The 17,785-nt window shown below is 45.9% G+C and overlaps 1 protein-coding gene across 1 annotated transcript in view; it reads left to right on the plus strand.

Annotated features, from left to right (window-relative positions):
• Positions 1–17,233, plus strand: part of LOC308038722 (tau-tubulin kinase 1-like) — a gene marked incomplete at both ends in the record, with an annotated part of 84,645 nt that extends 67,412 nt beyond the window's left edge. Inside the window, 3 exon segments of the mRNA XM_080341496.1 lie at positions 16,799–16,985; positions 16,987–17,075; positions 17,077–17,233. Coding sequence (XP_080197622.1) covers positions 16,799–16,985; positions 16,987–17,075; positions 17,077–17,233 — 433 coding nt within the window.
• Positions 17,234–17,785: the final 552 nt, after the last annotated feature.

Here is a 17,785-nt window from a genome sequence, read left to right on the forward strand (position 1 = left end):
GTGTTTTGTTTTTTTTTTTTCAGGCAGTCTCTGTAGGTTTCAAAATGTAACTGGGAAATGTGAAAAGGCAATATTGTATTTTCTTCATCCAAAACAGTTCTCCTTATCTTACTAGAGATGTTGCCTTTGCAAATGATATGAGAAAAAGAACTGAACTTCATCCAGTCTCATCTCTTTCCTGTCACCTTCAATATCTCTGCAGTGCTTTGAGGCAGGTATCTTAAATTCCTAAGTTTGTGGTGGGCATTAAACGTGAAGAGCAATTATTTACAGTCTTAAATGTACTGTATTTCACTGCATAGGTCAGACTCTCAGATAATAATAATGATGTAATACTGTTATACAAAGTATTTGAGAGAGACAAAGAAATTCTAGACAGCAGCTATAATTTGTCATAAAGCAAATAATCTCTCCATAGATGCTGTAGAAATTCAGTCCTGGGTATACTGTTTGGAGGCTGCACAGCTAAGTATACCAGAATTGTTCTTATTACTTTTTGCTCCATGTTTGGGCTCAGCATACTTTATGATTTCCAATGTATCATCTCAACGTGGTAAAGACTTCTCAGATCAAAATTAATCACTCCAACTACCCAGATGGACCTCCTTCCCAGCACAGTACCAAGGGCCTTGCCCAGGCCACGAAGGGGCAGATCGCAATGCTCCATCAGCAAGCGCACTTAGGTATTGCTGCCTCTTGGCTGAAGCTCAGGTTACAGACATGCTTAAATTGCACAGTCGACGCTGGAGGTGCTGTGCCCTTCTATCCCTCTGCCCTTGGCAGAAATCAGGCTGGACCACCTTCCATCAGGCCTATCCTGCTCTGTTTGGACAGGAGCAGCATGGGAAGTCCTGGAAGTCCTGGAAAAATGTGATGTTGATAGAGCTCAATAGATGTAAAAGATTTAAAATGTAATTAGGAATTTCTACTGAGCTTGAAGTTCCGATTGTTATGACCTGTATATATATAAGGACCATACATAAGAATTACTTCTCTTACAGTATCACTTTTTGTTGATCCTTTATTCCTAACACATGGATGGACAAGGACCCTGAATCTAAAAAGCCTAAGGGACAGAGGACAACTCTACACAGATCCTTCTCCATCAGCTGGCAAGCTCTTCTCACATGGATGGAAGCTGGAAGAGCTGCATATCAAAGAATCACATCATCTACAACAGGCACCAAGTGCAGCTCAACAGGAAAGACACTGAGTGAGGGGCAATGAGAGTCTGTCTCCTTCTGCAAATGTCCATTTCTCACCACTGAGAAATGGTACCTCAGGTCTCCTCAGAGCAGCCCATGGACAATGGGACACCAAGACACATAGCACCTTTTCATATAGCATTTTTCCTGTTGCCTTCTTCCCCAGCCTGCCTCTTCTGCCCATGGTTATGAACCTGAGAGCCTGCTGTGTTTTGGTTCTATCCATTGCTTGATTATTTAGACACAATATATATTAATATACTATGATACATACATTTCTATACTATAAACATGTATAAATAATATTTATATACCCAGCTTTTCTTCTTTCTGCCTTGGAGCCAGTGAATTTGTAGTTTCTGTCCTTTCCTCCTGTTGTCTTTCAGCACTCTGGGAGTGACAAGGATTTCCCTTATCACTGCTCCAGTGTCTGGGGACACAGAGGCCACCAGGCCCAAAATATAACCGAGAGAAAGCCCTGCTCAGCTTTCAGTCATCAGTGCAAATCAGAGTTCAGCCAGGTAAGAGACCTTGGCCAATCCAGAGCTCTACAACACATGAGAGAGAGGCTCTACAGATCACCCAAAATGCTTGAGCCCTGTCCTTGTTGTGAGGCAGCCCTCTCCTGTGTCTACGTGTCTTTTTCCAAGGAATAATCATCGCCAACTCAAACCAACAGAGGAAGAGAACAGCATCAATACTGTTGTCAATGAAGTGGACATCCCCTAACCAGCCGTGCTGCTCCCAAGGGTATTGGGCAACATCACAACTATAGCATCCCTCAGATGAGGCAATGATGAAGGTCAGGAGCGTGGGGGCACCCATGGGCTCAGCACCTGAACTGAGAATATTTTCTTGGCTCAGTGAGGGTCTCAGCACAGATTTTTATGGAAGAAAAACAGTGATTAGAGGTCAAGTTGGACTCCCAGGTGGAACACTGGAACAGGCTCCCCAGGGAGGTAGTCACGGCTCCAAACCTGACACTATTCAAGAAGTGATTGGACAATGCCCTTCGACATGTGGTGTCAATTTTGGGGTTGTCCAATGGAGGGACGGGACCTGGATGTGACGATCCTTGTGGGTCCCTTCCAACTCAGGACATTCTATGATTCTGTGATTCTGTGATCTGTCCCAGGCAGCCTGTGCAATGTGCCTCTGACTGCCTCCTGCCTTACCCATGGCATTACCAACACAGGTCTTCATGCTGAGCATCCTTGCTTGATCTCTCAGCAGAGAAGTCAATGGCGGGGAATGGCTGGGAAGGGCTCATAAGTTCCTCAGCTCCTGCTCTCTCAGGGTCAAGACACGCACAACTTCAAATAACTCTATTTGTGGCACTCTCCTGGCTGTGGAAGGCTGCCTGTGGGATAAAAGAGGCCTAATGTGGGGAAATGCTGAGAGGGTTGGGACTGTTTAGTTTGGAGAAGGCTCATGGGGGTTCTCACCAACATTTATAAATACCTGATGGGAAAAAGAATATGGACCCAGACTCTTCTTAGTCGTGCCCAGTGAAAGGACGAGAAGAAATAGGCAGAAATTGAAATACAGGAAATTTCATTTAAACATAAGAAAAAGGTTTTTTACCATCAGTGTGATTAAACACTGCAACACGTTGCCCAGAGAGGTTGCGGAGTCACCATCCTCAGAGAGATTCTGATTGTATGCCCTCCTGAGCAATCCTGAGTGGGACTAGATGATCTCCAGAGGTCCCTTCCAACCTCAGTCATGCTGTGATTCTATGATAAGCCAGAGGTGACTGTCTTTTTGCCAGCAACAAGTAATGGGTTATATATTGGAGCCAGAGAATGGAGGAACAGAACAAAGCATGAGAGGAGGGATTACCCATTTGCTCTCGGTTTGTACTTTGCTGATACCAATGGATGATCACCAGTTTCTGGGAGACCAGAATGAGGTCCCAAATCAGTACAACAGGGCCTAGGACCTTAATCATGGTAGGTCTGCATTTAGTGATAATTTTAAAGGCTCAGTTCATATCCAAAGGTAAAGGAAGATTTACTCACACACACACTATCTGTTCACAATTTCAATCAAACCCAGAGGAAGCCCAAGCCTGAGCTATAGGAAACATCTCTCATTGCTAGTGAGGCGTTCAGTATTTTCATTAGTTAATTCCTTGGTCAAATCATTAGCATCCCAAACAACTGTCCCTCCAACTCTGCCGCACCTAAGGAGAACAGGCTGATGCTTTCCTTCAGGCACCAAGTAATTCTTTCTTTCGGAGTTGGCAGTTGGTTCTGTGACAGCAAATGGAAAAAGAGGAATGACACTGCAAAGCTGTGTATATAGAAGCAACTGAAGGATCCAGAACTCAAAGGATGCACAACTGAATCCTGGCCAGCCAAAGAAGTCCAGTGTTGGTCTATATGTACAAAGTTAGGTCCAGGAGTAACCAGAGGGTGTTTCAGAATACAGGAGCAAAAAAATGTTCAGTCAGCTGGAGAGCCAAGGCTGTCTAATATATTAGCAGTAATCATCCACAATCCCATTAATTTACCTTTTTTGCCTGCTTTTTAAGTATCACCGTGCAGGGATAAGCAGCCTTCATACTGTGTCATACCCAACTCGCCCAGTCATTTCTTATAGCTGTATTAGGTGCGGTGGCCAAGAAGGCATCTCCGGCCTTCTTTAGCTATGCTAAATACATCAGTGAAGTGTTCCTGCTGGTTCCTACGGCTGATTCTTACCAGCTGGCTCTTGCTGTGTTCATCACAACTTGCAGATCTTGCACTGGCCAGCCTAATAAGTGTTCAGACAGAGCAAAATCAGACACAGACCCTTTCAATTATGCTGATCTTGCCTGTGCAAGCTCCAGATATCTGTGTCATCCAACATCTTGGCTTCTTACAAGCAAACACCTCCACCTAGGAACCTTGCAACTGGATGCAGTCTTCCTGAGAAGCATGTACTACTATTATTCCATGCTCAGCAGGACAGTCCCACTGGAGCCTGCTATCAGTATTTCTGTCCTTCCTGTAAGTACTGCAGCCTCATACACCTCAGCAAGGAACACTTTGGTTTGATTCTTTTCATATAGTTTATTGCATCAGTCATGTTTTGCTGCCCAAATTAACAGCACTTTTTTCTTGTACCTCTCCAGGATCCAGAGAAGAGAAGAATCTGGTCAAGGCCTGAACAGAAGGATGCTCTTTTAACATGCTCCAGTCCAGTGAACACTCCTTTAGAGAATAAGCTCAAGAGGGAATAGGACATGGAATTACCAGCTTCCAGAGAGGAACAAGCAGGCTGCCCAAGCGCCTGCCACAGGAGGATGTCACTGTGTACATGACCCAAGACTTGCCCACCACAAGGGGCACGCCTACGCAGCTAGAGAAAAGCACCTATCTTTTCACACACTGACATAATAAGCAAACACATGCACACTTCTGCAAGCATGCCCTCTCACTTCTATTTACAGGAGGACGTATGGCAAATGCACTTTCATGCTGGAGGGTAAACATGTCAGTTTAAGACTGAGAAACTACATGCACGTACACAGGGCTTCACATTTGGAGGGTAAGCGCAGATATGCCCTGTTGGGGATAAAACTGTGTGTGAAAGGCTTATAAATGCTTGTCTGTCCACATGCGTGTGCCTTGTTGTGGGTTCCATTCACGTTTAAGCTTGAAGGATTATACAGCTGTGGTGTTTGTTGGAACGCTTCTGCGTCTGTCCAGTTGCACAGTCCTGCATTTCTCATGTGGACAGACACAAGGGAGCTCTGCTAGGAAAGAATCAGCGAGAAACATAGGCAGAACTGAATGCTGAGCCACGGTACTTCTCATCCATGGCAAATGCTTCAGAGTCGCCCGAGGAAAGACACTTTGCAATCAATCTACAGGAGAAACCAAACAGAACATGGCAGAACGAGAAAGTGCAGCAGAGCATCTCTTCATAAGCCTATCCCTGATCTATAGCTGAAGGCAAACACTTGTGTGCTTGTGTGAGAGGCAGTGTCTTTCCTGTCACTGTCTAGTAGTTTTGCACGGTCACACGTGGTGGCACGACTATCAGTGTCTAGGATGCCTGCAGACTTGAGCCGGTACTTGTGAAGACAGTGTCCCTGAAAGTCTGTGTGCCTTAGTACCTGCTGAATCAATCCGTTTCTCCACGCGCATCTGAGTACGTCTTTCTCTCCACACGCATGGGTGGTTATTTCGGCTCCTGTGTGCATCTGCACACAGGTCTTGAGCTCAAGTGAGAGTGTCTGTTGACACTTTGTGTGTGTTGGTTGTGCCTGTGTGCAACAGAACAATCATGACAACTCAAGTGAACAGAGAAAAAGGGAATCATCTAGGTAGAGGAGACAAAGGCAAACCAAGGCAGGATTGAAATGTGTTTGATGCAGACGGTTTCCCTGCGCTGACACTTCAGAGTTATACCAGAAAAAATCTGAGAGGTAGATCTACCCGAGAAACGCTTCCAAAGAGGTCATTTAGCGAAAGAACAGCAGAGCCTGTGTGATATGGCTGCACGTGTAGCCATTCGCCTACCAAACGCAGGCTAAGAGCCCTTGCCATGGCTGTCTTCCGTAGCCCTTTTTACTCCAAGATGAGACTACATGGACAAGAGTTTCACATCATACTGATCGTTTCCTCACTCCAGCTACTCTGGTTACACACGTGTGGGCATTAGCACTGCCCTACGCTTGTGCAGTATTCGCTCTGATAGCAGGAAAGTGAGGACTCTGTGCGCTCTAAACGGTGACCATCTCTGTGCCTGCAATAATACGTATTAAAACGTGTCCGCATATGTTTAGGTAAACAATCGAATGTGTGTGTTCAGACAGCGCAATATTTTCAGACATGCCCACAGACACGCTTCTGAAAGCCCCGCACCCAAGCACTGAAGATTTGTACAACATCTTGCACCAGTGTGCGCAATCACAAACTTAGAGGGAAGTGTTTCAACTCACTGAAGCACCAAAGTGTTTGCCTTCACAAACAAGGGTGTGAACAGATGCTCTGCTATTTTTCCTCTGTGCGCTGTGCTTTGTTGTGTTTCTCTTTCCTATCGCAAGCTTAGCGGTTTTCTTTGTTTTACTAGGTCTACTGAAAGACAGAGATGGCGTAGGAAAATGTACCGTCTGCCTTCTTCAGTGCTGGAACCTGGTTACTATCCCTTCTCTTTTTCCAGGTGCACACATAGGATTCCTCACCGAAAAACACGCAGAAACCTTTCCACAAGCACCTAGGTATACGCGCCCACCACAAGCTGCACGCCTAGGCAGCTAGAGAAAAGTACCTACCTTTTCACACACTGACATAATAAGCAAACACATGCACACTTCTGCAAGCACGCCCTCTCACTTCTATTTACAGGAGAACGTACGGCAAATGCACTTTCATGCTGGAGGGTAAACACGTCGGTTTAAGACTGAGGCACTACACACACGTACACAGGGCTTCACATTTGGAGGGTAAGCGCAGATATGCTCCTGTTTGGGGATGAAACTGTGTGTGAAAGGCTTATAAAGGCTTGTCTGTCCACATGCGTGTGCCTTGTTGTGGGTTCCATTCACGTTTAAGCTTGAAGGAGTGTACAGCTGTGGTGTTTGTTGGAAGGCTTCTGTGTCTGTCCAGTTGCACAGTCCTGCATTTCTCATGTGGACAGACGCAAGGGAGCTCTGCTAGGAAAGAATCAGCGAGAGACATTGTGGTTGGGTTTTGATAGATAAAAATCTGTTGCTGAATTAGTCAGGCTCAAAGGTATTTCAAGGCCGCTTCGAGAAGCTGAGTGCAGAGCCTGCTGTGAGAAAGAGGGGCTTTCCTCAATCAGCAGGGTCCTGGCGTGACGTGAATCATCGGACGTATCATCAGTGAGACTCCAGCGCACGGACCGCCCACGATACTCATTTAACAAATCCATGCTTGGAGCGTGGACGCGTGATTAGAATATAGTCACGTATATAAGGAGACTTGTTTCTGTAATAAATGGCTTAGTGTGATTCACATTGAATCGACTTGTTTTGCTTAGTCCTTATCTCCCTCTACATATGGTGACCCCGACATGATACTCTGAATGGCGTACCACGAAAGATGGGGAAAAGCCTAGAGCGGCCCAGCCGGAGGCGGATCAGCTGGAATGAAAACCGGGCGGAGGCGTACGGATGTTCCGCATTTTGTTGAAGAAGTCACTGTAAATGGTGAGCGGCTGGGAGCGGGAGGAGGGAAGAGTGAAGCTATGGGGCAAAATATATCCTTTGAGGAAGAAGCCATAGTTAAACTCCTCCTGCCTATTCTCTCTATGAGAGGACTTAAATAAGAAGAAAGTAACATATGTGGACTACTAATTCGGTATAGAATTAATGGTTACTCGGGAGAAAACGGGAAGGCTTTTAAACGTTAACTTCGGGACGATAAAGGGCAGAAATTATGGAATAAGGTCAGCAATGGAGACGATAAAGCAACTAAATCACTAGTGACTAAATGGAAGCTTAAAATTTCCACCTTAAAAGTCTTTAAGGCTGAGTGGGCTACCATTGCCAGAATTTTTCCAGCGTTGCAGCCTGATAACAAACCTAAACATAACTGTGAAGTTTACCCGGATCGTGTCTTTTGACCCCCTCCCCACTCCATCCCCTGTTGTGCCGGCGGCACTGATACAGCAGTTTGTGGCGGGGGGAGGAAAATTACCGAGTGGATGGCCTTCCATACCATCACACGACCCTAAGGAGACCAAGCAGTCCAAGGAACTGGAGTCAGATAATTTGTCAAAAGAACTGTGTGAAATGTAACAGCTATAGATCATTTAGAACAGAACAATGCGGATTCGTTGAGGGGGGCAGGTATCCCAAAACTCCTGGAAGAGACACTAATTGACACACCGCAACTACAGACACGATAAGTTTCTGAAATCCTGAGACAGTCAACAGATCTGGCATATCAAGCTATGAGACAGGTGACTGAATCCAACAAAGCAGCCAAATCATTTACAACTATTCATCAGGGTCCCAATGAGAATTACATGCAATTTATTGACCATCTTCAAGACGCCATCAATAAGCAGGCTGAAAACTTAGAAGCTAAGGAAGCACTACTCTTGAGATTAGCAGTAGAGAATGCTAATGTTTGCTATCAACGTGTTATTTGCGAGTTTTACAGTACACTTTATGTGCTCCTGTGTATTGCGTCTCTGAAAATCAAGCAGCTTGTCAGGAATGTGAGTTAATTGTTTTACTAGTTGTTTTTAAGTGCACTGTAAAACCTTCTCCCACTTTTCCCATTCTCACTGCAAGCAGCCCTGTGCCTTCCTCCCCCTTCCCCCCCCCACTCCTTCTCAAGGTTTTTACTTGCAAGATGGGGTCAGGAATAGTAGTTTTCAGTAGTGTTCCTAAAAAATGAGTATTAGGAGGTGTTTTAAAACTTAGGAAAGCACTCGGAATTATAAGGAAGGAGGATCTTGTAAAATATTGTAATCAATGGTGGCTGCAGTATAACTTAAGTTATTCGGAAAAATGTCCAGAAAATAGAATCTTGTTGCAATTAATGTTGTTTTTGAGGCAAGAAGATCAGGACAAAATAAATCCCTACAAGAGATCATTAAAACTCGCAAAGTGCTTTGTTGTGGTTTGGTTTGCTTTGGTTTTGGTTTTGTTTCACAAATTATTGCATTTAAAATGTTTAAAACCAAGAGATGGGAGAAAAATGATAATCTGAAATTCTACAGTCTAAGAGAAAATTGATTAGGCTCACCTGAGAAACTGTTCCCTTTCCCTCATGTCAGTGCAGAGCTTCTGGAGACGGCAGGCTTTTCTGGTGAATGCCGGGCCCACTCTGTGCGGTGCCACAGACTGCTCTGCTGTGGAGGTGTAGGCACAGACAAGCTATAGGGTCTTTTCTCTATGCATTCAAGAGCTGTAAGATCACCAGAAAGCCATACAGGCATGGCAAGTGCTGTCATCACTCCATATTGCTAAAGGGACCTGGGCAGAGTGTGTGCGACTTGGCATGAGGCAGAACACAGAAGAGCACACTAACAACCTGGATGCTGATACAGCTCTTGAAATCATCAGCATGAGTCTGCTCTGTGCTGCTGTCTGAGAAGAACACATCTGGCTACATTCTTGGTGACAAGGGGACCTGGGAACTTCTAATGCATGGTTGTAAACTTGCTGTGACAAGTGTTGCCAGCAGGTCAGGGGAGGTTCTCCTCCCCCTCTACTCTGCCCTGGTGAGGCCACATCTGCAGTACCATGGCCAGTTCTGGGCTTCCCAGTTTAAGAAGGACAAGGAATTACTGCAGGGAGTCCACCAGAGAGCTACAAAGATTGTTAGGAGTCTGGAGCATCTTTCTTATGAGGAATGGCTGAGAGATCTGGGTCTGTTCAGTCTGGAGAAAAGAAGGCTTAGAGGGGACCTTATGTAGACTCATAAATACTTCAAGGATGAGTGTCAAGAGGATAGGACCAGACTCTTTGCAGTTGTGCCCAACAATAGGATGAGGGGCAACAGGCACAGATTGAAACATAGAAGGTTCCATGTAAACATGAGGAGAAACTTCTTTCCTTTGAGGGTGACAGAGCACTGCAACAGGCTGCCCAGAGAGGTTGTGGAATCTCCTTCTCTGGAGACATTCAAAACCCACCTGGACACATTCCTGTGTGATCTGCTCTGGCTGAATCTGCTTTAGCAGGTGGGTTGGACTAGATGATCTCCAGAGGTCCCTTTGAACCCCAACTATTCTGTAATTCCGTGGAGACTGCACCTTTGCTGATTTTTGCAGTATTTGCAGCATCACTGGGATGTAGAAACTTTCCAGCTGCCATATTGGGTAATGTGAGTCTCCTCTGAGGATGTCCTATTGCCAATGATCCTGCTAATTTGAAACCCCACCAGTTTAAAGACAAATTCCCAGACTCCACGTAGCTGCTGATGAGCACGGGGACAGAGATGGACTTGAAGGTTCCGATTTCTGCCTCTACCAAATACGAGCAGGTAGATCTTTTTCTCTCCTGACTCTCCTTCCTCTTCATATTCTAATTGTAGCCTCTGTGCAAAGCAGGCATATTTATTGCCTTCCAAATACATATTGTTGCCCAAAGTAGTTACTAGCCAAATTTAATTTAAATTCAGTGAAAAGACAGAGTGTTACAGATGTGAAATGCAGAGACTTTGTGGGGCACACATGCTCAGACTAATTAACAGCCATATGCATTCCTGGACAATTGACTGGGAAGTCAAAAGACCCAAGAGTTAAGATCTAAGCCCAAGCAGGTTGGAAAAAAATGGTTCACTGCCCAAAGACAGGCAAATGTGTCTTCCGAGAAAGTGAGGAACATAGGCAGAGATCGGAGCTTACTATAGGTAAAGGCAGTCTTTTTGACTCAGATTTGTCCAGATCCAGGGTAGCTCTGCCCACTCACAGTCTTGGTAGCTTTTTAAAATGGGATGGTTGCCTCAACTCATGGCATAGTTCCTTCTCATAGTGGAGTGAGCCTAGCAGAGGGCCACCGAGATGATGAGGAACTAGAAACATATGACATACAGAGAGGCTGAGAGAGTTGGGTTTGTTCTGCCTTAAAAAGAGAAGGGTTGGGGTGGGATCTTATTTTTTCCTTGAATCACCTGATGGAAGGATGATGCCAGACTCTTCTCAGAGGATCGCAATGAAAAGATGAGATGTGATGGACACAAGCTGGGTAAAAGGAAAATTAGATGTAGAAATTAGATATAAAAAAAAACTTTTTCAGCATGAAAAGCCTCAAACTCTAGGACAGGGTCCCAAAGAGGTTGTGAGATCTCCGTCTTTGAAGATACTCAAAACTCAGTTGGACAGGGCCTGGAGTAGACATCTCTGAGTTAGTCCTGCTTTGAGGAGTGGCTGGAGCAGAGACCTCCAGAGATTCCTTACACCTTTTTTATTCTACAATTTTAAGATGCAAGCTAAGACTCTCCACTCTTGATCTTCTGGCATCTTCCCACAGTTCCTCCCCATTGGCACAGCAGAACAGAAAAATTCTTCTCCAGCTTTTGGGAAAAAGTCCTAGAGCAGCTGAGTGACCTGTAGTACAGAAGACACATGATGACTGCCAAGAGAGGACAAACTGCGAACACCTGGTCCGGCAGGTTGTTTGCTTACAGCTAGCTGCTGATTACATTAACTCAACAGTGAAGCCAATCTCATACTTTGATGCCCTAGGACATTCTTCCTTGTTAACAGCCTCAGGTGATGATAGCAATGAAGGTAATAAAATATGTGTTAAATTAGTTGAGTTTGTAGGTAACTTCTGTCCTCCATATTTTTTGGCATATTTATGCTCTTCAGATTTTCTCCATGGTGCATTTGCAGTAGCAAAACAACAACAGCTTCGGGCTTCTTTAAGGAAAGCATTCTGACAATTTTGGGGTATTGCATGCAACAGGTTAAGCAGTCCAAGTCTCCCACAGGTAGGCAGAAGCCAAACAATCACTGTTGTGCTTAGGGTGCAATGTCCATGCAGGGAAATAGAAAATACATGGGGAATTACAGACAGAAGGGCAGTTCATTTGCTAAATACCACAAAGAATTTGTACAGCCAAAGGTGGAAGTACATTATGATCAGAAAGGTATCTACTGCACAACTGAATGACAGCAAAGGGGTACCAGAGCAGAAGAAGGAAAGAAGCATTATTTTTATTACAGCAACATCATGATGTCCAGCTCTGTGTCATATCTTACTGCTTCATGTGAATCTCATCTCAGTAAAACTTCTGATGTCTTGCAAGGGTAAGAGCTGTTGAGGAAAGAGGGGTTGCTGGAGACAGGGCTGCTGGTGGGGCAGACTGCAGGACACATAAACCGTATCTCTGACCTACAGAGGATGTACACTGCAGGACTGGATTCAGTTCTTCTTGACCAGAAAGTAGATGAGATGACACAAGCTCATAGGAGCTGACGGGATGTATGAAAGTTTACATATGCAGAGAAACCAGCGATCACAAAGCTGTACCATCAATCATAGCATCTAGAAAATGGGACGAAGTAGAGCAGCAGGTGAACTGTTATTGGGGATCAGGTACTCCTTCCAGTGGGAGGCTCAGCACAAGGCAAGATGTTGTTCAGGGCTTCTTTAATCAGGTCCCAGTTCCACTGAGGAAGCGTGTCTGGTTAAGACTCCAGGATAGCACTGCAGGTATATGTCCTGGGAAAACCACATCCAGCCAACAGGCAGAAGCCAATTTTAGGCTGCTAATGTCCAAAAAATGCCTGAGGGAGGAAGTCAAGTGGGTAATTTCCTTTGCAAAGGGTGGTAAGTCCCTCTTACCAGTTCAAGACCCAAATCTGTCATCCTAAGAGAAAAGGTAGAGTGGGTCAGTGAAAGACTAATTCAGGCTAATACAGGGTCATCTTCAGCACCAGACTTCAGCTTTAATGAAATAAGAGACAATGATTTGGAGTCCAGAGGTACTGCCAACACCAGCCTGTGTTTTAATTTATAAGATATAAAAAGAAATATTAAATAGATAACAATTTTTCACCATGCATAACAGCTTGATGCTGCCCACTGAGCTATTTGAAATGTCCCTGTTATACATGAGCATAGAGATCTTACATTTTTCAGGCATACTAATAAGGCAGTTGCTCTGCACAGAATAACATGCAGGTTTACAGCACAATTTGAAATGGTGTCATTGGACTGAAAAGCTATTGAGGGCTTCTTTCCCCCTCAGAGACAAAATGTTCTGTTCCCATAGCCAGATGAATGTGCTGGCTGATGTCAGCTCTGTAGCCCAGGTAGTTAAATGGGTGCTTGTTTAGTCGTAGCCTCTGATACTGTCAAATGCCACTTGCAAACACCGATGTTTGGAGCCCTGCTGTTCATAATTAGGACTGAAAAGTAACCTGATGCATTATTGATTGGTTGAGTTTACAGAGAGGCTTTTGTTTCCCAGTCCTCTTAAAGAAGAGTGACTTAAATGTTTTGGGATTTGGTTTTGGTTTGGTTTGGTTTTTTAATCCATTTTACAGAGTGATGCTTCTGTGGTTTTAATTTGCAACTAATAGTTAATTAGACTAAACTTCAATGGACATTTATTTTGCCTATTTATTTTGCGATTTTTTTGCTTATTTTGCTTATTTGTTCAAGTGTGTGCATGTGTGTGTGAGTTGCTGCTTTTCTGTTGGTATTGTGATCAATTCACAACCTACCCCTGGCGCCTTATGGGCCATCTCTCCACCACAGACTGCTACTCAAGAAAGACCAGCTGTTCTGTCCTCCCATTGTTTTTAGTTTTTGGACACCCCAGAGTCTAATAATGATACTTTATATGTCAGCTTTCATGACTTAACTTGCTAATCATTTTAGTGAAAGCTGAAGGAGCCTGTAAGAGTCAGAAGTATGAGTTGCTGGAGGGATGTGAGAGCAGGAGCGAGGGATGAATAGCATAGAGGGGAACACAGGAGCACTACAAGGGTATTGCCCCCAAGACAATGGTGGATAATATGGAAAAGTCATCAGCAAATGTAGCTGGCCCTGAGGGGCCCCTTGAATTCACCATGGCCTAGGAATGAAAGAGAGTTGCTGAATGGTTCCAGTAAGGAAGAAGTGAATATGTAAATATTTAAATATTGCAATAAATATATATAAATATTGAAGAAGACTGTTAAACATGAAAAAAATCCTGAGGAATTGCTTGCAAAAATCTCTTTTAGGTCCAGGTAAAGACTGCTAACAAAGGAACTCCTTTGGCACATTTTTCTGCCTTCATTTGTGAGTATGTGTGAATCTCTCTAAGGTTTGTATGAATTAAATGATTGAGGGATCACTGCTCAGGCATGTATTTTGAAAGTGTCATGGACTAGAACCTTTCGACTGATGCTTCCCACTGCTCTTGATTCTGATGTCTGTGTCCATGCTATGTCTGAATACTAACCCTTTTCTTTTGTCACATGTGTCTTCTTGCAGGCATATATGCTGAAGTCATTTGAAATGAATGGTCTGCCCAAGGCAGTGCCTTTAAGTTTGCCTTATCAAGACTTCAGAAAAGATATGTCGGACTACTGGGAAAAGCCTAAGGTATCCCAGCGGATAAAGAAAGTTGATTTCTCAAATGTTGTTTTGACTGCCCCTTGCAAACCTCTGGAACCTTATCTGGAAATAAATGGAAAAGAGGAGGAGGAGGAAGAAGACAATGAGGAAGAAGACGAGGAGGAGGAAGAGGAGGAAGGGGATGAGACTGATATGCACAATGGTTCCAGCAGTGGCCTGAGTCAAAAAAGCACAGAGCACAGCCAGGAGTGTGCACCCTCCACATTCCTGGCTGATGACCAGAAGGGATCCAAGGGTCGCGCTTCCACTGCTGGTGGGGACCTGGAGCTGGAGGAAGGCTCCAAAACACTAGTGCTATTTTCGCCAGGTGATCTGAAAGAGTCTCCAGTGACCACAGACTTGGTTCCAGAAGTTGATCTGGGCACTCTTGCTGCACTGACTCCTCAGAGTGAGCGGCCACAGCCTATGGGTAGCCAACTGGATGTATCCAAGCCAGGGACCCTCTCTTCAGTCCTTAAATCTGAACCAAAGCCCCCCGTGACAGTGGCTACAGCTTCCTCCCCCTTTACCAAAGTTGAGTGCACATTTGTTCATATTGCTGAAAAGACCCACTTACATGTCATGTCTTCCGGTGGTGAGCTGATGAGGCATGAGGAGAACTGCCTTCCGGGCCAGTTTGAGGAGGTCATTATTGAAGAAGAGCTGGAGGACAACCTGGTGCAGATAGAGAATGAAAGCATACATTCAGGACTGGAAGGGGCACAGACAGAGAGCTCTGCGCTTTCAGCTAATCACATTGAAACCACCTCAGAAACAGCAGAGGAGCAGCTGGCCCTTCCCAATGCTGAAGCAAAGCCTCTCAAAGACAAGCCAGAGCTCTCTGACAAAGTGTCACTCTCGCTGGATTTGGATGAGCCTGGTAAGGTGGTGACAAGGGATCCTGACCTTGAGAAGTCAGCACTGGTGGCAGAACACCAGAAACGAGCAGAGATCCTCTTCAACACACAGCATAAAGGCCCCAGGAGGCCTCTTGGTTCCAGGTATAGAAGTCGAATACCCATTTTGTTCTCTGAGGAGGACACTGGCTCAGACCTTTCAACATCGCTTTCTGCCAAAGAGAGGCTTTATAAGAGGGCAAAGCAACCTGACTTGGCTCGCTTCGTGATGGAGAGGAGGCAAAACTGCCTTCTTCGGCTGGCCTCAGGGGCCTCCTCCTCAGCGTCCTCCAGCGATGAGAGGCAGCGGGCTTCAGAAACCCTCTCAGCCACTGGTTCTGAGGAGGACACACATGAGTCTGATGACTCAGTCCCAAGGAAGGCTGGGAAAGAGACGGCTGCCCCCCTGGGGAAAGAAGAAAGACCCATAAGCACAAAGAGCAGAATTCCTCGGCCCATCACACCAGTGAAAACAACGCTAGAGGCGGCAAAGTCTGAGAGCTCCATGGCTGTTGCAATGGCCATGCTATGTAGCTCCCCACAGGATGCGGCTCTTGCCTACAGGTAAGACCAAAATGCTGAGCAATGCAAAATGTTGGACTTGTTAAGGAGGTGCAGCCAGGACTTTGCTCACCTCCTACTGTTTTACCTTTCACTTGGGTTGAATGAGTGGTCCATCCCTGTTTCCTACAGTAATTTCAGCTCACTGATGTGTGAAATTGCCACCTCTCTGCCTTCTTTGGCTCAGTCTGGCCAAAGGGCCAAAGCCCTCTTCTCTTGCCCTGGCTTTGAGACCTTCTTCCATTCCACAAGCTCGTTCATTTGGTCTGATCCTGCTAATAGCAGAGCCCTCCCATGTTGAGCTCTCAGTTTTGCAGCATACTTGGCACAGTTGTGACTGACCTGGCTATTGTGATTAGAGCTCCAAGGGCTGCAAGGTTGCCAGTTGTGATTGCCTCAGAAGATGGCCAGCATGCAAAGAGGTGGAGAGAGGGAGATGTACGTGCATGGGCTCTGTCAGTGACCCAGAACAGCGCGGACCACCTCCACATGGTCTGAGTTCCTACATATCCCTGTGTCTTGGGATTTTTTTGTAGGTACTTTGTTCTCTATCAAGTAAGCACAGACATATAAGGGGAAGTGGGCCTTCTGAATTCTGCAGTGTTTGGTTTTTCTTCCTGAACTTGGGTCTGGAGGTCCAGCCCAGGAGCAGAGATGCTGATGTGCCTCTGCCACAGGTCCAGCAAATTCTGCTCTTTCATAGGTGTGGGGTGAAAGGCGGGCATCCCTGTGGGTTGGTTTATCTACCAGTAGTTACTGTCAGAGGCCAGCTGGTGCAATCCAGCTCATCCCCACATTCCCAGATTGTACCTGCTACCTTGAAAGAAGTTGCTACATCCATGCTGCATGTCAAGAAGAGTCACAGATATGTGCTATTGGCCAAACCATGCTTGTGCATTGTCTCAGAGAGCACTAGAGCATCGGGGTCAACACTAGTTAACAGCACAAGTGTTCAAACCAGTGCCCTGTCTTGTTCCCAGCAAAACTCCTGTCATCCTGGTGCTGGAGACTTCTTATAATTGCTCAGCAACATTCATGCCAAACTTGCCAGGAGCCCTAAGCCCCTTGCAGAAATTCCCTTTCATCCTCCCTTTTCTCTTCCTCTGCAGGCTTCAGGCACAGAGACCACCTGGAAGTGTCCCAAACGAGCGGCGAACTACACAGACACAAAGTCGGCTTCCTCCTTCGCTGAGCTCCACTTCTCTTCCTCCACGGAGCAGCTCATGGAGGTCCAGCTGTGGATCTCCCCTCAGAGCCCCTCAGAGCCCTGTCCTTCCTTCAAGAAACCCCAGTGTTTTCTCCCAGAAGCCTGCTGCCACCTTGGAGGGAAAATCCTTCTCCCTGCCAAAAGCATAAGCCAGGGATTGCTCTCCAGCGAGTTTCTCCTTCCCCCTCAGCGTGCAGCTCAGGCCCTGCGGCTGACAGGGGATTCCCTGACCTCTCCTGGTGTGGCCAAAAAGCAACAAAGAGCAAAAACCCAGACTCAGAGTCCAGCAACCAAAGGAAAGCAAGTGTCCCTGGAGAGTAAGGCAACTGCCAGATAATGGTCTTCTTCTACCAGCCCTGGGTAACTTCAGCATATAGTATACAGCTGAGATGCTGCAGCACAGCCTTCCGTGCTGGACCCACGAGTGTATAGCAGTAGCTGTAGTTCAATGCTTCACACACTCTCACCCCACATAGTTGTGATCAGTTCCCGAGGGTCTGAGAGCATGTGAGCCACAGAACCTTCTTCAAGGGAGACATCCAGCCTGCAGCTCACGCTTGCTAATGCACAGCACCAAGCAGCAACCCAGGCAGCCTGCCTAGTGCCTAAGTCCCCTCCGTCCCCAGGCATTCCCCTCTCTCTAGCAATACCAGTCACCAACACCAACCCTGGCTTTGGAAAGAGGAGCAGAGATGATGAGAGGAAGGTCTGCTGGACAGGAAGGCTCCTGTTCTGCAGGCAGATCCCTCCTCTCTTGTGTCTGGGAAAATTTTAGCCTTGACCTCCACCATCTACCTGAGTGCTGGCTCACTTCCTGTCACCTGTGTTAGCAAAGGATTGTCACCAGCTTAGCCAAGAAGGATGAATGCATCCTTGTGTGCTGAGATAA

Source organism: Nesoenas mayeri (assembly GCF_963082525.1).
Source record: "Nesoenas mayeri genome assembly, chromosome: 3".
Taxonomy (NCBI): domain Eukaryota; kingdom Metazoa; phylum Chordata; class Aves; order Columbiformes; family Columbidae; genus Nesoenas; species Nesoenas mayeri.